At 33.5% G+C, this 16959-nt stretch overlaps 1 protein-coding gene across 4 annotated transcripts; it reads left to right on the forward strand.

Moving 5' to 3' along the window:
* The first annotated feature begins 2126 nt into the window (after nt 1-2126).
* RECQL2 (RECQ helicase L2) lies at nt 2127-15823 on the forward strand. Of its 4 annotated transcripts, XM_039031892.2 has the most exons (20): nt 2127-2490; nt 3020-3246; nt 3778-3924; nt 4789-5004; nt 5179-5283; nt 6002-6106; nt 6181-6303; nt 6981-7069; nt 7398-7434; nt 8175-8208; nt 8831-8883; nt 8948-9025; nt 9114-9179; nt 9520-9586; nt 9764-9817; nt 11842-11949; nt 13192-13256; nt 14078-14156; nt 14563-14777; nt 15350-15823. In XM_039031892.2, the coding sequence occupies exons 1-20, from the start codon at nt 2427-2429 to the stop codon at nt 15539-15541; spliced, it is 2124 nt and encodes a 707-aa protein (XP_038887820.2). In that variant the 5' UTR covers nt 2127-2426; the 3' UTR covers nt 15542-15823. The 4 variants fall into 4 exon arrangements, with proteins under 4 accessions (XP_038887820.2, XP_090169915.1, XP_090169917.1 ...); XM_090313789.1 differs by lacking the exon at nt 6002-6106; XM_090313791.1 differs by lacking the exon at nt 3778-3924.
* The last annotated feature ends 1136 nt before the right edge of the window (nt 15824-16959 follow it).

Raw genomic sequence — 16959 nt, forward strand, 5'->3', positions numbered from 1 at the left:
TAATATAGACACCGATAGATGTCTTTTAAGTGTCTATTACAAATAGACTAATTTTTCTTTATTTGAAAATAACCTTAATTATAACATATATTAGATATAAAATTAAAATTTTAAACACAATTAATCAACTCAAATCGTTCAACTAGTTAATGTTGTTCAAATTTCTCAGTGTCGTGTCGTTGAATGTAAAAGAGAAAGAAAAAAGAAAGAAATTCGAGACATTGTAAAATTGGATCAATAATATGTCAAACTATAGTGTTTTTTCATCTACGATATATTAAAAGTGTTATACACGTAGATCTAGAGTAGGCCGCCTTAGAGCTGGAATCGAGGTGTTCAAATGATCCAACAACTCGAACAACTTGGACTACCCAACCCAAATTATAAGAATTTGGTTAGGTTATTTTAATTTTGGGTTGGATTGAATTGAATTTTTTATTTTTTTCAGGTTGGATCAGGTTCGGGTTAAACTTTTAAAAATTCTTCTAATATAATAAAAAAGTATATATTATAACTCATATATATTTTTATGATTTTTTTATTATTAATATGTGTTGTACACAACTTTAAGTATTTTAAGTTAATAAAAAATGTAATAATAAAAAAAGAAAAAAACAAATAACCTGACAACCCAACCCGAATTTTAAGGATTGAGTTGGAGACCTTATTTGGGTCATTTCGGTAGTCAACCCGACCAACTTAAATTTTTGAGTTGGTCCAAAAAATATCTCCAACCCAATTCATGTACACCTCTAGCTGTCAACTTTGTTCGAGCTCATCTATAAGAGATCTCGACTTACAATGGTGTGATGTCTACTCGAGTACATTATGATATCTAAATTAATATGTAAAGCTCGATGAAAGTGCTTAGATCGGCCAAGCACACAAAATATTGTCCACCCCTTAAGTTGTGGATGAGATTATTTATAAAGTCCAAACATAACATAGTGGTGTCATGATAGGTGTAGTCTTCGAAGTTGGAGGGTTTTAACCGGTGAACACAACTCGATTATATTACCTTTTACTGAAGTAGAACAAGCTCAGCCTTGATGCCTCGACTTCCCATTTTCAAGATGCGTGGACTCATCAAGACCCGCATATGGGCTTAGACCTTACATTGACCAACAAATTTGATATATGATAAATTGACATTTTCAAATTTAACTAATAACATATAAAAATATATAACTAATGTGAATGAAAATATTAATGATAAGAGGTTTCGATTTTCTAATGAATTTTATTTTACTATTTGTTTTAGAAGTATCAATATCAATATTACTGATTCTTCATCCATGTCTCTGCCAACTTGAAACTAGACTGCTACATTTTATTTGACATTGATATTTTAATGTTATTTTTTTTAAAAAAAATATTTATGTTATTTCAAGGGCGCAACATTATTCTTATCCTTAATTTCATAAATGGTGCAAAACTATCATTACAATATAAATTTATTAAAAATTTGGATTTAAAGACTTGGAAAAATAAGTCTAATCATAGAACAAATCACCTCATTACAAATTTTTAGTCTAAAAATTAATTTCAGGATTTTTTTTGGAAGAGTCTAATTTATTTATAAATATATAATTTTTTTTATTATACTTAAAAATATTTTCAACAGTTTTATCATTTAAAATAATTATCCATAGTTTTTACGAATATCCTAAAACTACGTTATTAAAAAATAAAATTTGAAACATTTTTAGTTTGAAATAAAATTTTGAAACTCATAATAAAAAAATTAGAGAAATTTTCATACATAGGAAAAATACAAAACTATTTATATAAATAGTAAAAAATAAAAAAAAAACTGATAGACACCGATAAGGTTTCTTCTATCAACATCTACCAGTAATAACTTAAATCAGTTTCTATCACTGATAGTATTGGTTCTAAACTTGTATCAATTTCTATCAGTCATAGACATTGAGAGACTTTTATCAGCGTCTATAGACTTATATAAGTTTCTATTACTGATAGACTTCTATCATTGTCCGTTTGTGATAACAATGTCTATTATAACTATAATTAAATTTTATTATTTAGGTAAATATTTTTCCTTATTTTTCTACTTTTGAAAAAAAAAACTTACTATATTTTAAAAAAATAAACTACTAGAAAATGAAAAAAAAAAAAAAAAACTTAGGACTTAAAAAAAAAACTTAGATGAGGCGGTAGGGCAGGCAAATACCGGCGACGCGATCGGCGGAAACTCTGCAAATTCTTCTCAGTTCAGAACTCAAAACCTTGTCAATTTCATAAACGTCGGTTCATTTTCAGGTGTATTGGGAGTCAATGACTGTTGCTGTCCCGACCTTCATTTCCATCATCCACACCTCTGAGCTGCTCACATTACTCTGACTCTAGAGTTTCTGTTTTGATTACCTTTGTTCGAAAGCCGGATTCTAATTTGCGATCTAGAGATGAACACTGAAGAGGTTTTAGAGGAGCTTCTCAACGTAGAAGTGCAGATAAACGAAGTCCAAGGTGCTTTGTAGTCATCGTCTGCTCTCCTTTCTGCGTTCCTTTATTCTTTATAATGTATGCCTAAAGGTCCATTGTTTTCATTGCCACTTCTGTGTTTAACTCGTGCTAACTTCTTGCGTAAGGAGTTAAAAGTTTGCATGTAATTTAACTCGTGGAGAAAATCTTTGCATGTACTATGGAAGTCCTCCACGGAACTGAAAATTTGTGTTGTTTCGGTTGAATCAATTTATTCCTTCCATGTCAGTGGTTAATTCGCATTGTATGTCTCGTAGCAGTTAAAATCTCCCACACTGTCGAAGCTGGTGTGGTATAGACTTTATTGGTGATCGAGTCGTTATGACCTTCAACAGTCTATTTATGAAGATTTATGAATCTGTTTATAAATTGCGTGCCTTATGTTTTGATGATATCTCAGTATAGAACTTATGGTTTTTAACATTGATTGATTTTAATGTTAACACAATCGATTATGTAATTTAGTTGTTTTGGGTTGTCCTCACGTTTCGCCTCATGCCTAATATTTCTGCAGCTGAAATAAATGTACTTCTGGAACGCCAAGACAACTTGTACCAAAGAAAATCCGAGCTGCAGTCTTTGTTAGAACTCTGCAAAGAAACAGAAGATTCTGTCAGCCAGGGTACAGGCACTTCAACGAATTCAGAAAATTGGTCTGGTTTATTTAAATGGGATTCTGAAGCGGATGACTTTAAGTTGAACATCTTTGGCATATCCTCATATCGTGCAAACCAGCGAGAGGTATAGTTTCGTTTCGTTTTGTTTTTCTCATAGATAGTTTATATCTTTGATTCTGTTGTTTATTAACTGGAAATGGTCAAGGATAAAAAGTGAACAGAGAGCAAGCCATCTCGTTGTTAAATGCAGGTTTACTTTGGTGAAGTATGTACTATAGTTTCACTGGAATATAAATAGAGTTGCCTTAATTTACCTTCATAGGTCTAAAGGAAAAAAGCGAAATCACCTGTAGCCTTACTGAATATATGAATCAATATGAGTAACTACCTCCAAGTCTCTGATAGACTATCACGATGACCACTTACATGGTATACTTAACCAATAGACCAATGATGATTGCAAGTGAGCTGACATATACCCATTTGATTCTTCTTATTTAGAAGAACACCTTGATTTTTCCACTATTATTAAAGTCTATGAATATTTACCAGTAATCAACTCAGGACAATATGTTTGGATTGTTGAAGTTGTCTTTGTGATGCTGTAGTTTTCCATTCTTTGTGAGTGGATTTACTAATGCTTGCGTAATAGTAGATTGTTAATGCTGTCATGAGTGGGCGAGATGTTTTGGTGATTATGGCTGCTGGAGGTGGGAAGAGTCTTTGTTACCAGCTACCAGCTCTTCTATATGATGGCCTTGCTCTGGTTGTCAGTCCTTTACTTTCTTTGATTCAGGATCAGGTACCTCAAAGTTATATTTTTCATGTTTTCATGTTATGTTCTGTAAGTAGAGGTGTCAATTACAATAAAATGGAACTTAAAGATTGACCAATCTGGTACACTGACTAGGTTCTGTCAGTTTGGCTAATGTTGTGTTCTGTTTGTAGAGGTGTAAATTTGTTAGGTATCCGGTCAGACCTGCACTTAGAAATGTACCTGACAAATGATAAAACAAGGATAGACCTCCCTGGTTATATGAGTTCCAGAAATACACCAGTAAGTACAAGAAATCAGAGATTAAATCTAAAAAGAAAGATAGGTAGACAGGAATGCAGAAAAGAGAAAGACGAGGGCTGGATTCGAGATCGCCTCTCTCTCCAAAAGCTTCCACAAGCTCCAAAATAAACCTGACCTCCAAGAATTCCCTAAAACCTCTCTTAAATCCTTCCTCCGTTGGGCCCCACCCTGTGTAACTAACTTCCAGATGCCCTTCACGTCCCTTTCCCTTCTGGTTTTCCCTTTTTGCCCCTTCTCTTGTATATGTATGTATACTTTGAGGTCTTACAAAATTACAATAAAAAGAAACTGAAAGATTGACCAAACTGGTATACTGAGTAGGTTCTGTCAAGTTTATAATTTTTTGTTTTGATGTGTTGGAATAGAAAATATCTCAGCCTGCTGGTTTTGATTTGTTTGCTTTAGGAGAAATTCAATACTTTTGGTCGTTTTTAATTTTTCTGGAACCAATATTTTTGTTTAACATTGATTTTGGGGAAAAAAGAGGAACAACGTGGGTATTGATTTGATTATGGACACCTGTATTTCACTTCTTGTAATAAATTCATAAGGTAAATATGTCTTTTGATCAAGAACACCTTTTTTCAGGTTATGGGTTTGGCTGCTTTAGGAATTTCGGCATCTATGCTTACATCAGCAACTAATAAAGAAGACGAGAAGTTCATATACAAGAATCTCGAAAAGGGTGAAGGCAGTATAAAAATATTATATGTCACACCAGAAAAGATATCAAAGAGCAAGAGATTTATGTCTAAACTTGAAAAGTGCTATCATGCTGGTCGTCTTTCTCTTATTGCAATTGACGTGAGTATATCAACAGTAGAATTTCTTGCTTTATTACCTATGTAAATTCCCTAAAACTAAAGCTTTTAGGTTAGAGTTAATATTTTTATCAAGTTAGTACTCACATTTCAATGAATAATGAGTTTTCACAAGCAAGAAAGGAATTCTTTTAGACTTATTTGTCCGTCTCTGTAGGAGGCTCATTGCTGTAGTCAGTGGGGTCATGACTTTCGACCTGACTACAAGAATCTCGGTATTCTGAAGACTCAGTTTCCAAATGCTCCTGTGATTGCTTTGACTGTATGTTATTATTCTAACTTTGTGGGAAAAGCCTATCTTATATATTTTATCTTTTAAACTGTACATCGTTAATTATATATATTTTTGGGAAAATTACCTTTTTGGTCCCTAGGTTTTGGGTCTAGTTTCTATTTGATTCCTACGTTTCAAAATGTTACACATTTAGTCCTTAAGTTTTGAGTTTGGTTTCAATTTAGTCTCGAAGTTTCAAAATGTTACAATTTTACCCTTGAGATTCGAGTTTTGTTTCAATTTGGTCCCTAGGTTTCAATATTTTACATTTTTAACTTCAAATTTGCATTAAATACTCACCTCCAAACATTGACGTCAATATCTCTTAATTAATTTAAAATAATTATGAAGTAAAATTTTAAATTTAATTTTAAACATGTTAAAGATAGTGAAACTTAATTAACTATAATTATATTAATTATTTCAAATTTATTAACATACATTAATACCAAAGACGGAAAATGAGTATTTAGTGAAAAATCAAGGTTAAAAGTGTAAATCTTGAAATCTAGAGACCAAATTGAAACAAAACTCAAATGTCAAGGGTAAAATTGTGGCGTTTTGAAACCTAGGACTAAATTGAAACCAAACTCAAAACTTAAAGACTAAATATGTAACATTTTGAAACCTAAGGACCAAATAGAAACTAAACCCAAAATCTAGGGACCAAAAAGGTATTTTCCCCTATATTTTTATATTCTTTTAGGCAACGGCCACTCAGAGGGTCCAAAATGATCTGGTTGAGATGCTTCGCATCCCCAAATATGTTAAATTTGTCAGCACAGTCAATAGGCCGAATCTCTTTTACATGGTATACTGTAAACCTTGTCAAGTATAAAGATCTTTGGGAGATTCCTACTTAATGATTCAGTCATTGTACTACAGGTAAGGGAAAAGTCATCTGTTAGCAAGGTGGTGATTGATCAAATAGCTGAATTTATACAAGAATCTTATCCTAACAATGAATCGGGGATAATATACTGCTTTTCCCGAAAGGAGTGTGAGCAGGTCTGTATCTAACTCTCTATGTTCCATCTGCATTACTTCAATTATAGTAAACCTTTACATATTGGCTTAACGAAAAATAGTTCTAGAACCTATTCAATCTGACTGATTTAGAGCAACGTATTAAGCAGTCAATCCATAAGGAAATAATCTAGGATTCACACCCTAAGAAATATTCTAGGAGTTACCAACTTAGGCAATAAAAAGTAATCAATATAAGATGAAACTGTTTGGAACCACCATGGGTGTGCCTAATGATCATCACGGGTCATGTCAAACGGTTGTCACATAAGAATAGTTGTGGTGCGTGCAAGCTAGCTTGAATACTCACGTGTATATATATATATATATATATATATATAATAAATGAAACTATTTGGTAGTGATTGAGAAAAATTCTTGCTTTCTTAGATTTCTGCAGAACTTCTGCAATTAATGTGGTACACAATCTTTTGTCCGTATCACATAGTCGATGAACATTTTAATTTCCTATAAGAAATAGTTTAAAGACAGATTTGCAAATTGTTTTGTCATACAAGTGCTACTACTTTTCCCGAGGGTTTGTGATTTCACTGTGGTTGTGCTTTGTGCATTGTCTGGCTCATCTAATTATAACGCGGGATCTTGTTTGTACATGACAGCAGAAGCTTGTGTTTTTCTTATTTCTTCAAGAATTATAGGTTGCAAAGGAGTTACGTGTGAGGGGTATTTCTGCTGACCATTATCACGCTGACATGGATTCTGTTGCACGTGAGAAAGTTCATATGCGGTAAAGTCGTTCTGCTTGTCAGTCAATATTTATGAAACTGTATTTTGTTTGTGGTAATCTGGGAGAAAGCAGATTGGCTTGGCACTTGTGAAGACAGGTTATTTTTATTAATAATATAGAAGTATAAACCAAGATGTAAGCATGGCCAATAATCACTTTCTAAAGAGCATGAACCTCACTGCTCTTTGCGATATGGATTTAGATGGCCAATATCACATTTTAAATTTAAGAAGTAAAGCTACTCCGCTTGGACATCTTTATTTAAATTTCTGCTTGATTCTTGATTCCATTTATTTCTTCAATATCTCATGAATGTTTCCTACCACAGGTGGAGCAATTCTAGGTTGCAGGTTATTGTTGGCACGGTATGCATAATTTGATTTTTTCCCGGTCTCTTTTCTGTGTGTGTGTCTGTGTGTTTTTCCTTTTCTTTTTGTGGCCAATATCATTTGTGGGTGCGGCATAATCTCTGCTGCTTTTGTGAATCTGGTTTGGGCGTTTGTCAAGCATTAATATAATGGAAAATAGGAAGCTTGTACATAGAATAGTGGAAAGTAAGCTGACTATGTTTGGTATTGAGAATGGTTTTTCTAAAATGTGAGTTAGAATTTTGCATGTATTATCTAAATTATTGTTATGTATATCTATATCTATCTATCTATATATGATCATTTGATAAATTGTATAAAGTTAAATTAAATGTATTAATAATTTTTTTTTTTGAGGAAAAGTGGATAATCATCAGTTACAGTTAAGAAAATTAATAATTTAATACGAGTAATTGATTTGTAGTAACTATTTCTAGTGGGTTTAGGATGCCAATGCACGCCCAACAGTAACATAGGTTTTTTAAATCCGTTCTCCCCCATTATTATTGCATACCAAATGTTCCATATCCCATTGCCAATGCTAAGGAACGGCTACTGGGCATGACATTTAATAGAGGAAAATTCTGGAACCCAGTGTAAGTGACCTATTGAGATCGTCCTATTATAAAGATTGAGCATTCAATCTTGCAGCAACCTCTCATTTTCTAGCATCTTTATATGTAAAGGCATTGCATTTGTTAACTGATCTGATAGCTTGAAGTGCTTTGGCATTTCAGGTGGCCTTTGGTATGGGAATCAACAAACCAGATGGTTAGTTTCTTTGCTTATTTATGTTTTTGACAATGTTGCGTGACTTCTTCCTGTTTTTCTCTTTCAGCCAACAAATTTTCGCTAATAATACTAGCTTGTGAATTTTGTGTTGAATTATGGCCCACACTTTATTTTTAATAGTTATTAATGGTTGACGGGCTCTTTTGTTTTAGCTGGGGGGAGGGGGTTCTCTCAACCCCTGGCCTTTAGGTTGTTCTTGCCCTTTTGTTGATTTCCATTAGTTTTGGATAGCCCCCAAGTGATAATACTTGTTTGGTCATTTTTGGAAGCTAGTTGTTAAAATTTGTAGGAAATAGTGTATCCATTTTGCACTTGGATTATATTTCATGTTGCATGTCTTGAAAACGTCGGGACAGAAGGGATGAACACTATTCAATGCTCCTTATTTTTTGAAAAAGGTGAACGAAAGATGGGGCAAGCAAACATAGAGGTGAATGGAAGAGAGAAGATGATAGAATAGGAAGGTTAATGTGTGTGTTTTAATTTTAACTTTCAAAATGCAGTAGTTTTTTTTTCCCGGGGGGGTTAAATTTTATCTGACACATAATATCTGAACATTCGATACATATTTTGAAACCTAATTCTCTGTTACTGTTTGTAGTCAGGTTTGTCATCCATCACAGTCTGAGCAAATCAATGGAAACATACTATCAGGTCCTTCTCTTACTAAACATGCATCGTATTCAATGCTCTCCCTTTGTAACTTCTTGTGTTGCAGGAAAGTGGACGAGCTGGACGTGATGGGCTTCCATCTGAATGCCTACTTTACTATAGGCCTGGTGATGTCCCAAGACAAGTACGTACTTTTTCAGGCATTGGGATGAGCTTATGTGTATAATTCATGTTCCTTTAGATTAATTAATATACGCTGTCATCCTTTACAGAGTTCAATGGTATTTTATGAAAATTCCGGATTGGAGAATCTCTATGGTATTGTTCAATATTGTCAGGTATTATCTTTACAATTAAATCAAGAAGTGTTTGATTACCTTTTTTAAAATTGTATTTTTTAATTAATAAAAAGATGATAGAATTGCAAAGGTGTTAGTTCAATTAAAAAAATGTTTTACCTTTTCCCTTCCCTTTTCTTCTTTTTAAATCTATTTCTTTAGAAATAGACAAGATAATTTTGGAGAATTCGACCTACTTTGGATGAGAAGGAAAATTTAGCATTAAACATCTTCATTTCATTTTTGTACTTCATGTTAGTTGACAGTTGAGATGATATTAAACATCTTCATCTTCATTTCAATATGTTTTTATTTATTTGTATATTTTCAATTATTGCAGTCCAGAAGACAATGTCGCCGCAGTGCCTTTTTCCGTCATTTTGCTGAGCCATTAAAGGACTGCAATGGTACCCATTCCCTCCCCTCCCCCCTCCTTCCCCCCCCCCCCCCCCCCCCCCCCCCAAAAAAAAAAAAAAAAAATTTAAAAAATTTGGGGGATGTGCGATTTGTGTGCAGTTGCCATGGTCTGTAAACACTTTTTGCCTTTTCTTTCTGGAAAAATAATCATAGTTTAAAATTTTCAGGGATGTGCGATTTGTGTGCAGTTGCCAGCGAGGTTAAGGAAGTGGATGTCTGTAGTATGTTCCTTCAACTTTTGTTTCTGATGCGTATTTATTTCAAGTGAAAGAGGGCATTCTTTACCACTTGTATGTCCCTTGCAGATTTCTTCTCTCTAACAGAGGAAATTGCACAAACCACCCTAAGGGTGTTACGATTGCATTGCACCCCTAAACTTTCAACTATAAAAGTCAACCCTCAAACTTGTATAATTGTAAAAATTGGACTCCCAATCTTTTTATTTTGAAACAAAAAACAATCTCATTGATGTAATGAAAAGGATTAAATGTTTAAGAGATACAAACTTTCACAAGGAGAGAGAAATAAAAGAAAAGATGCGATCAACAAATACAACCAAAATTGTACAAGCTCTTAGATATTTTATTGTAAAAATTAAACCCCTAAACTTACATAATTGTAAAGGTTGAGCCCTTTCTATTAAATTGTTCATTGTTTTCTGGTAGCAGCTTCGTCTTTCCATTTCTCCTTCTGCTTGGGACCTTCAGAAGATGGAGGTGAAGGGATTTCCATTTAAATACCCAAATTGAAAGTAAAGACAATCTACCTCTGAGCTGCTAGGTACCGTCGTTTTGTCGTTTTCTACCTCCGAGGCTCTACTATTTGCAGAGGACCAACTCATGACATGTCGGCTGCCTCCATACGAAAACAAACACCACAGTCGGTGCTTGACTGAGTGTGGCCACGGCAGATTCCTAGTGGAAGGAGAGAGGGGGCTGACAGAACAGAAATAGGTTTAATTTTTATAATTAAAAGTTTGAGAGGCCAATCTTTACAATTATGCAAGTTCAAGGGTTTAATCTTATTCTAAGAAGCACGGATACTGACATGTGACACGATGCCGACACGGTGAAAAGTCAATTTACAGAAAAGTACAACATGTTGGGGACACATTATTTATTATTATTATTTTTTTAAAAAACAAATATATGTGTGCATAATTTGACATATTGTGAAATGTGCACACATATATTTAACGAAAAGTAAGAAAAGAAAAAAATAGTAAGAGAAGTCACATAAGTTGTCAGTTGAAGTTACCACTGTCAATGAAGTTAGAAAGAAGCATCGGGTATCATAGTGGTTTTTTTTTTTTTCAAGGCTATGGGTTAGGTTTTCGAGGGTGAAGTGTGTTCGTATGGAGAAAGTGTGTAAAAACTCTAGAATTTTGAAAAAGTTGGGCTAAATAGTTAATTTTAATCGGCTTACAATGCCCCTTAAATGGGTTGCCGATAGTGACTATTGTTTCATTAATTTAATTTAATTTAATTTTTTGCATATGGAGTGTTCTTGGCGTGTCCTGGTGTGTCGGACATGTCGATATCCGATATCGACACTTCGCTAGTTTAGAAGTGTTGGTGCTTTATAGATCTTATTTTTTACAATTGAAAGTTTAGACACAATGATTAGAATTACTAACATCTAAAAACCACCAGACCTTATATAAGTTCATTACATTTGATACTGTAGAATCAGTCCGCACAACATTTGTAAATGATTAGGGAGGGAGGGAGGGAGGGAGGGAGGGAGACTCTTGTCCAGTTGGGGATAACCTCAATAAGAGCAGATAGTTGCATCGGGAGGGAGGGAGGGAGGGAGACTCTTGTCCAGTTGGGGATAACCTCAATAAGAGCAGATAGTTGCATCTATTATTGTCAGGCTTAGAATTACTGAATTATGGAGGGTTCAAATAGCAAACGTTTTTATGCACATGACAATTGACAATAAGTACCTTCCATATGAAAACTAGTTTTGATTGAAAGGGATGTCCTAAAAATTGTTTTGAAAGTCCTTCATGTCCTGACAATGACAACTATGAATTTGATCAAACAGTAAAATGCAAAGCAGACTGTCACTGAAACTTCCCAATTTTTGTAGCCAAACGACAGAAGATTGCGATAGTGACAGTTTGAAAGCGCCTTGCGTTCTTCTCTCTCTCTGTGGCACCGCACCCTGTTTTGTAATTTTCTTTCCTTTCTTTTCTAAGGAGGTTTTTTTTTTAATGTTCTATACTTTGTATTTTGAATAGGTCATGCTAGAGTTATTATTTCGATGTTACAAGATGTACAGAAGAGCAATCAGAAGATGACAATGTTGCAATTAGTTGACAAATTGAAAGCAAAACACAACGAACTAGGTTGGTTTGCTGATTTATGATATTATTCACTGTCCCAAGTTAAATAGGATGAGTATTCAATTTATTGCACAAAAGACCTGCATGTATTGCTATCCTCACATGGTTTTATATAGTTTTACTACCCAAATGTGGCTGTTTTTGAATTTTCGCATGCTTGTGGTACATCTAATTAGCATCATTACCTCACATAGAGAGGGAGACATAAGTACCTATATGTAGGAAAATGAATCTTATCGATTAGCTATTGGGTATTGTATGTTGGATGTTATATATATATATGCATATTTATTTAGAAACAAAGAGTATATCATTAAAAGAGAATGAGATATGAGGCAGATGCGAGCTAAGATGTCCTCCGAAATTCAAGGTCATAGGCGATTACAAGAAAGCTCTTTAATTGATGTTATTACAAGTGTTCAACACGTTTTGGGGGAGGAAGAGATAACACACTTTCTTTCACCTCTGCCTTACCAACTATAGAAATCAAACATTTGTCCATGATAGGGTCGAGCATTAAAACAAGAACTAAAGGGGGTGTTTGATTCACCAACTTCATAAGTTGGTGTTAAATAACTTAACTTCAATGGTGTTTCATTATTGAAGTTTGCACATTTATCGAGAAATTTCATCTTCCTCTCTTTATTTTGCACATTTATCGAAGAACTCCCTCTTACAATTTGGTACCCCAAACACAGACTTCCTAACTCCAACATATTAAGTCCAGACTTCATATCTCAACTCAACGCTTCAAACAACCCTATGAGCTTCAGTTGCCATACTTGCAAGTATATCCGGTTTCTTTGCACTTGTATACTGTAGTGATTTTGGGCGAAATAAACCCTATCCTTGAGTAACAACCAACGGCAGCAGATCTTAGAAGATAATAACCTAACCTTTTAATTTAAACTAGACATTAATTGAAGGGAAGATCTAACTACCTTACATTATGAAGATTCAAGTATCAAATAAGTAAATTGCAGCAAGTAGTTGGAAAACATCACTTTAAAATACTCCTTAACTAGCTTTTTTTTTTTTTAAACCTTTGATTATTCAGTAGTTTTAGCATCTTAAACTACTGGAGCTTCTCCCTCTCTCTCCCTTTTTATCACTTGCATTTGAGTGTACTGCCATCCTTTTATATTTCAAGTTCTTTCTTCTTGTTTGATGGAAATTATGTATTGCTTGGCAATACAGTTTGAAGAACTTCATTAATAAAGTCTTAACGCGTGTTTATAATTTCAGTTTCTGACCTAAGGAAAGAGGAAATAGAGCAACTTATCATACAACTTTTATTAGATCGTGTTTTGGTAAGGATTCTTCCACTTTATGTAACTTGCATTAATACATTGAAGGCCTAGGGGAAGGTGGAACCATGGAGGAATTTAGCATTTTATTGCATCCTTGAGGTTCGCTCAAATAAAAGATTTTTCTCCTGCCATTTCCTGATTGAGACATATAAGGATTGAAGCTCACACTTTTGGTCTTCAAGGATTATTTTTCTTGGTTGCTCGCTGGTCTTTTGTCGTAATGGATTTAAAGTTTTTGTGATCTATAGCACTAGGTTACTCATCAGGTCAGTTTGTTATGTTTTTAAGAGTTTTGCCTTTTTGGCATTTTCTTTTCTTTCTATCTCGATAGTATTGTTTACCTTTGTTTTACTTTGTTTCTCTCTTCTCTTGAAGGTTTTTTTGTATCTTTGAGTATTAGTCTCTTTTCATTTTGTTCGATAAAAAGAGTCGTTTCCTTTTAAAATGTTTTATTGGGATTGGAGGCCTTCCTTCTGAATTCATTTTATCATATAACTATACAAACTACTTGTGCTCTAAAATGTTCCTTGGGTCCCCTCCAAAGCTAAAATGAAGTATGAAATTATGTCACGTAACTCACGGAATGAAACGTTCTAAGAACAAGATTAATACCAAATGCTTGGTCAACATTCAATCAAGACCTCTATGACATCATAAGAAGTAAAAATTCTCTTCTATTCTTTTGATCGAAAAATTTCTTCTATCAGTCTATTTACTATGACATGTTAATTTTTCCTGTTTGTTGATTGGATCATCTATGCTGCTATATTCTCTCTCTTCTTATCCGTTTGTGACGTTGAAACAACTTTCTGTTGCTTCAGAAAGAAGAATTTCAGCATACAGCTTATGCTACAAATGCGTACGTTACAGTTGGGCCATTGGCCCGGCAAGTTTTGCAAGGTTAGGATTCTTTTTTCCAACAAATGATGGCCATTTGAAAACACTGAAAACTTAAAGGATTGTTTCCCCTTGTTATGGATCTAAAGCCAGAAGTAGCAATGATTTCTGCGTTCTTTGAAGTTTCAATATACAAAAATTAAGGAAGCTACAATGTATCCTAATTTCTAAACAACTTTTCAGTTATTACATCTATCCTCAAAAGTACGGCTTCTGTCTAGACCAATGACCTGATAAAAAAAAATGAACTTGGACGGTTCCAATTATTATAATTTTGAATTTCAGAGAATAAGTAACACAATTTGGTTATCAAACTATAATTAATATACTTTTCTTGAAAACGTGTGAAGCTGGAAGAGGATTACAAGGAATATAATAGCTGACTTTGTTGACATTGTTCTTCGCACAGGGAAGAAGGTTGTGAAACTTGAGATTTCCGGCAAACAAAAGGTAACTGGTGTTAAATCTAGAAGAAAAGGTGTTGCTTCATCAGGTTTGGAGTATAAGCTTGATGAACTACGCAAGGAACTTGCATCTGTTGATGGAGGCATATTCCCTCATTCGGTGCTCTCGACCCAGCAAATCAGTGTCTTAAGTGCCCAAAAACCCACTTCCTTGGATCAGGCAAGTCATCTTAATATCAATTATAAGTGCTGATTTTGAAAAGGGTGGCTGCTGGTTGGTTAGGAGAGTCCTGTTCAATTTATATTATAAGCATATGAACTTAAGGATTGCAACATTGGCCGAGATCAATTTAGTCCCGACCGAGATCAATTTAGTCCCCATTTGATAATTATTTTGTTTTTAGTTTCATGTTTTTGAAAACTATGCTTCTTTTCTTGTAATTTTTTGATAAACTTTTCGTCTTAAAAACACATTTAAATTCTAAACCAAATTTAAAAACATAATCAAGTTTTTGAAAACTACTTTTTTAGTTCTCAAAATTTGGCTGGATTATTGAAATATTTTCGAAAAGCAGGTAATAAAAGAAAACTACCAGATAAGTGGTGTTTATAAGTTTAATGTTCAAAAACAGAAAATCTAAAATAAAATGGTTATCAAACAGTTGCATGAAAAGTGGTAGCAAGTGCTTTTTTGAGTTTAAGGTCTTCAAAATTCAGCCAGTTTCTTTCGTTTCTTGTTAAAAAACAAGCCAATCTAAAATTCTGAAAATGTTAAACATTTTAAATTTGCAGTTGGAAACGCTGATTGGAAAGGTGAAGGCAGAGAAGTATGGAAATAGAATTCTTGAGGAAATAGAAAAGTGGTCTGTTGGTCAAAACCAAAATGCTTCACAAGAAGAGCAAGAAGATGAAAAGAGGACTCCAAAAAGACCAAAAACCATCAACTCTCCCATTGTTATTGAGAGCAGCGACGAGAAAGCCTGATGAGTTCAACTGAGACCTGTCAGGATTGTATCTTCAAGATCCAATATAACAGTTAATCCACTGGTTTGTACCTTTCTTCCTTATCTCTCTTTTTCTATTTTCTATTTAAGAACTGCTCTAATTAAAGGCATATGGTCGGCTCTGAATTCTGAGAGAAATTCACTTGCTTTTTTTGGTTGCTCCCTGTCCTGCCATGTGCCATACTTAATTTAAATGGTGATCCTAACTTAGATGCAATGAGAAGTGAATTCTTCATTACTAATAGAGCAGAACTTCAATTCTCCATGTGTGCACATGTTTCTTTTTTAGTACAACAATTGCGGGGATAAAGGATCAAACCTTCAACCTCTAGGGAAGAAGACTAGTTCAATTACCGTTGAGCTATGCTGAGTTTAGCATTAAAACATTTTTTGACTCACATCCTGATCTCGAGGTTGGTAGCACATTTTATGATGCTATATTCACTTTGGCCAATTCTCCATATGTTTGGTATCTGTTTTATGGGTTTAATTTAAGATTTTGATGCATTCGATTATTTTTCCTCGAGAATTCTTGGTTCTCCAAGGTTGAGCATGAGAAGTTTGGAAATGGATTTATGATAAGATTATAGGGATTTGAATGCGCATGTATTCCGGAGGCATGGCTTTAGATGCATAAAAATAAGTTTTGAGAATGAAGGATTGCATATTGGAATTTGAAATCTAATCGTATTTACAAATATTGTTTCATGAGCATGGATATTAAGATACCGATTGAAAGGTAAGCTTATTCTCTTTTAATTTCTTATAATGATTTGCACCTGTATTAAATACAAGAGTTGAATTCTTAACCAAAATTTAGAAGAAAAAAGTTCTTAAAATCTACTATTTTTAGTTCTCAGAATTTGACTTAGTTTTTTAAAATATTAATAAAAAGTAGAATAACAAAACAAGAAATTTAAATTTTATTTGGTCTTTTGTTTTTTAAAATTAAGTCTATTTTATCCATATTTCTTATAATGATTTGCATCATTCTAAGTACAATGATTGAATTCTTAGCCAAATTTCAAGAAAAAAACAACTTTTTGAAATGTACCATTTTTAATCCTCAAAATTTAGCTTGGTTTTTTTAAACCATTAGTGAAAAGTATATAACAAAAGAAGAAATTTGAAGGTAGAAGTAATGTCGATAGACTTAATTTTCAAAAATAAAAACAAAAAACAAATTGGTTACCAAATCAGGTTTAGTGGTGGAAGAGGGGTGTTTTATAAGTTTAATTTTCAGAAACTAAAAACTAAATATAGCCTAAATATTTGAGATAAATATGTGTTTAGATAGATAGGAAAATTCATGTTTGGAAGTTGAATGTCGGTTGGATACACTCATGTTTTGAGAATTAAATGTAGGTGTTTATTTTGGAGGTTTCGTGAAATTAAATA

The sequence above is a fragment of the Benincasa hispida genome, chromosome 5 (genome assembly GCF_027475165.1).
Source record: "Benincasa hispida cultivar pf3 chromosome 5, pf3_genome.v1.1, whole genome shotgun sequence".
Lineage (NCBI taxonomy): Eukaryota > Viridiplantae > Streptophyta > Magnoliopsida > Cucurbitales > Cucurbitaceae > Benincasa > Benincasa hispida.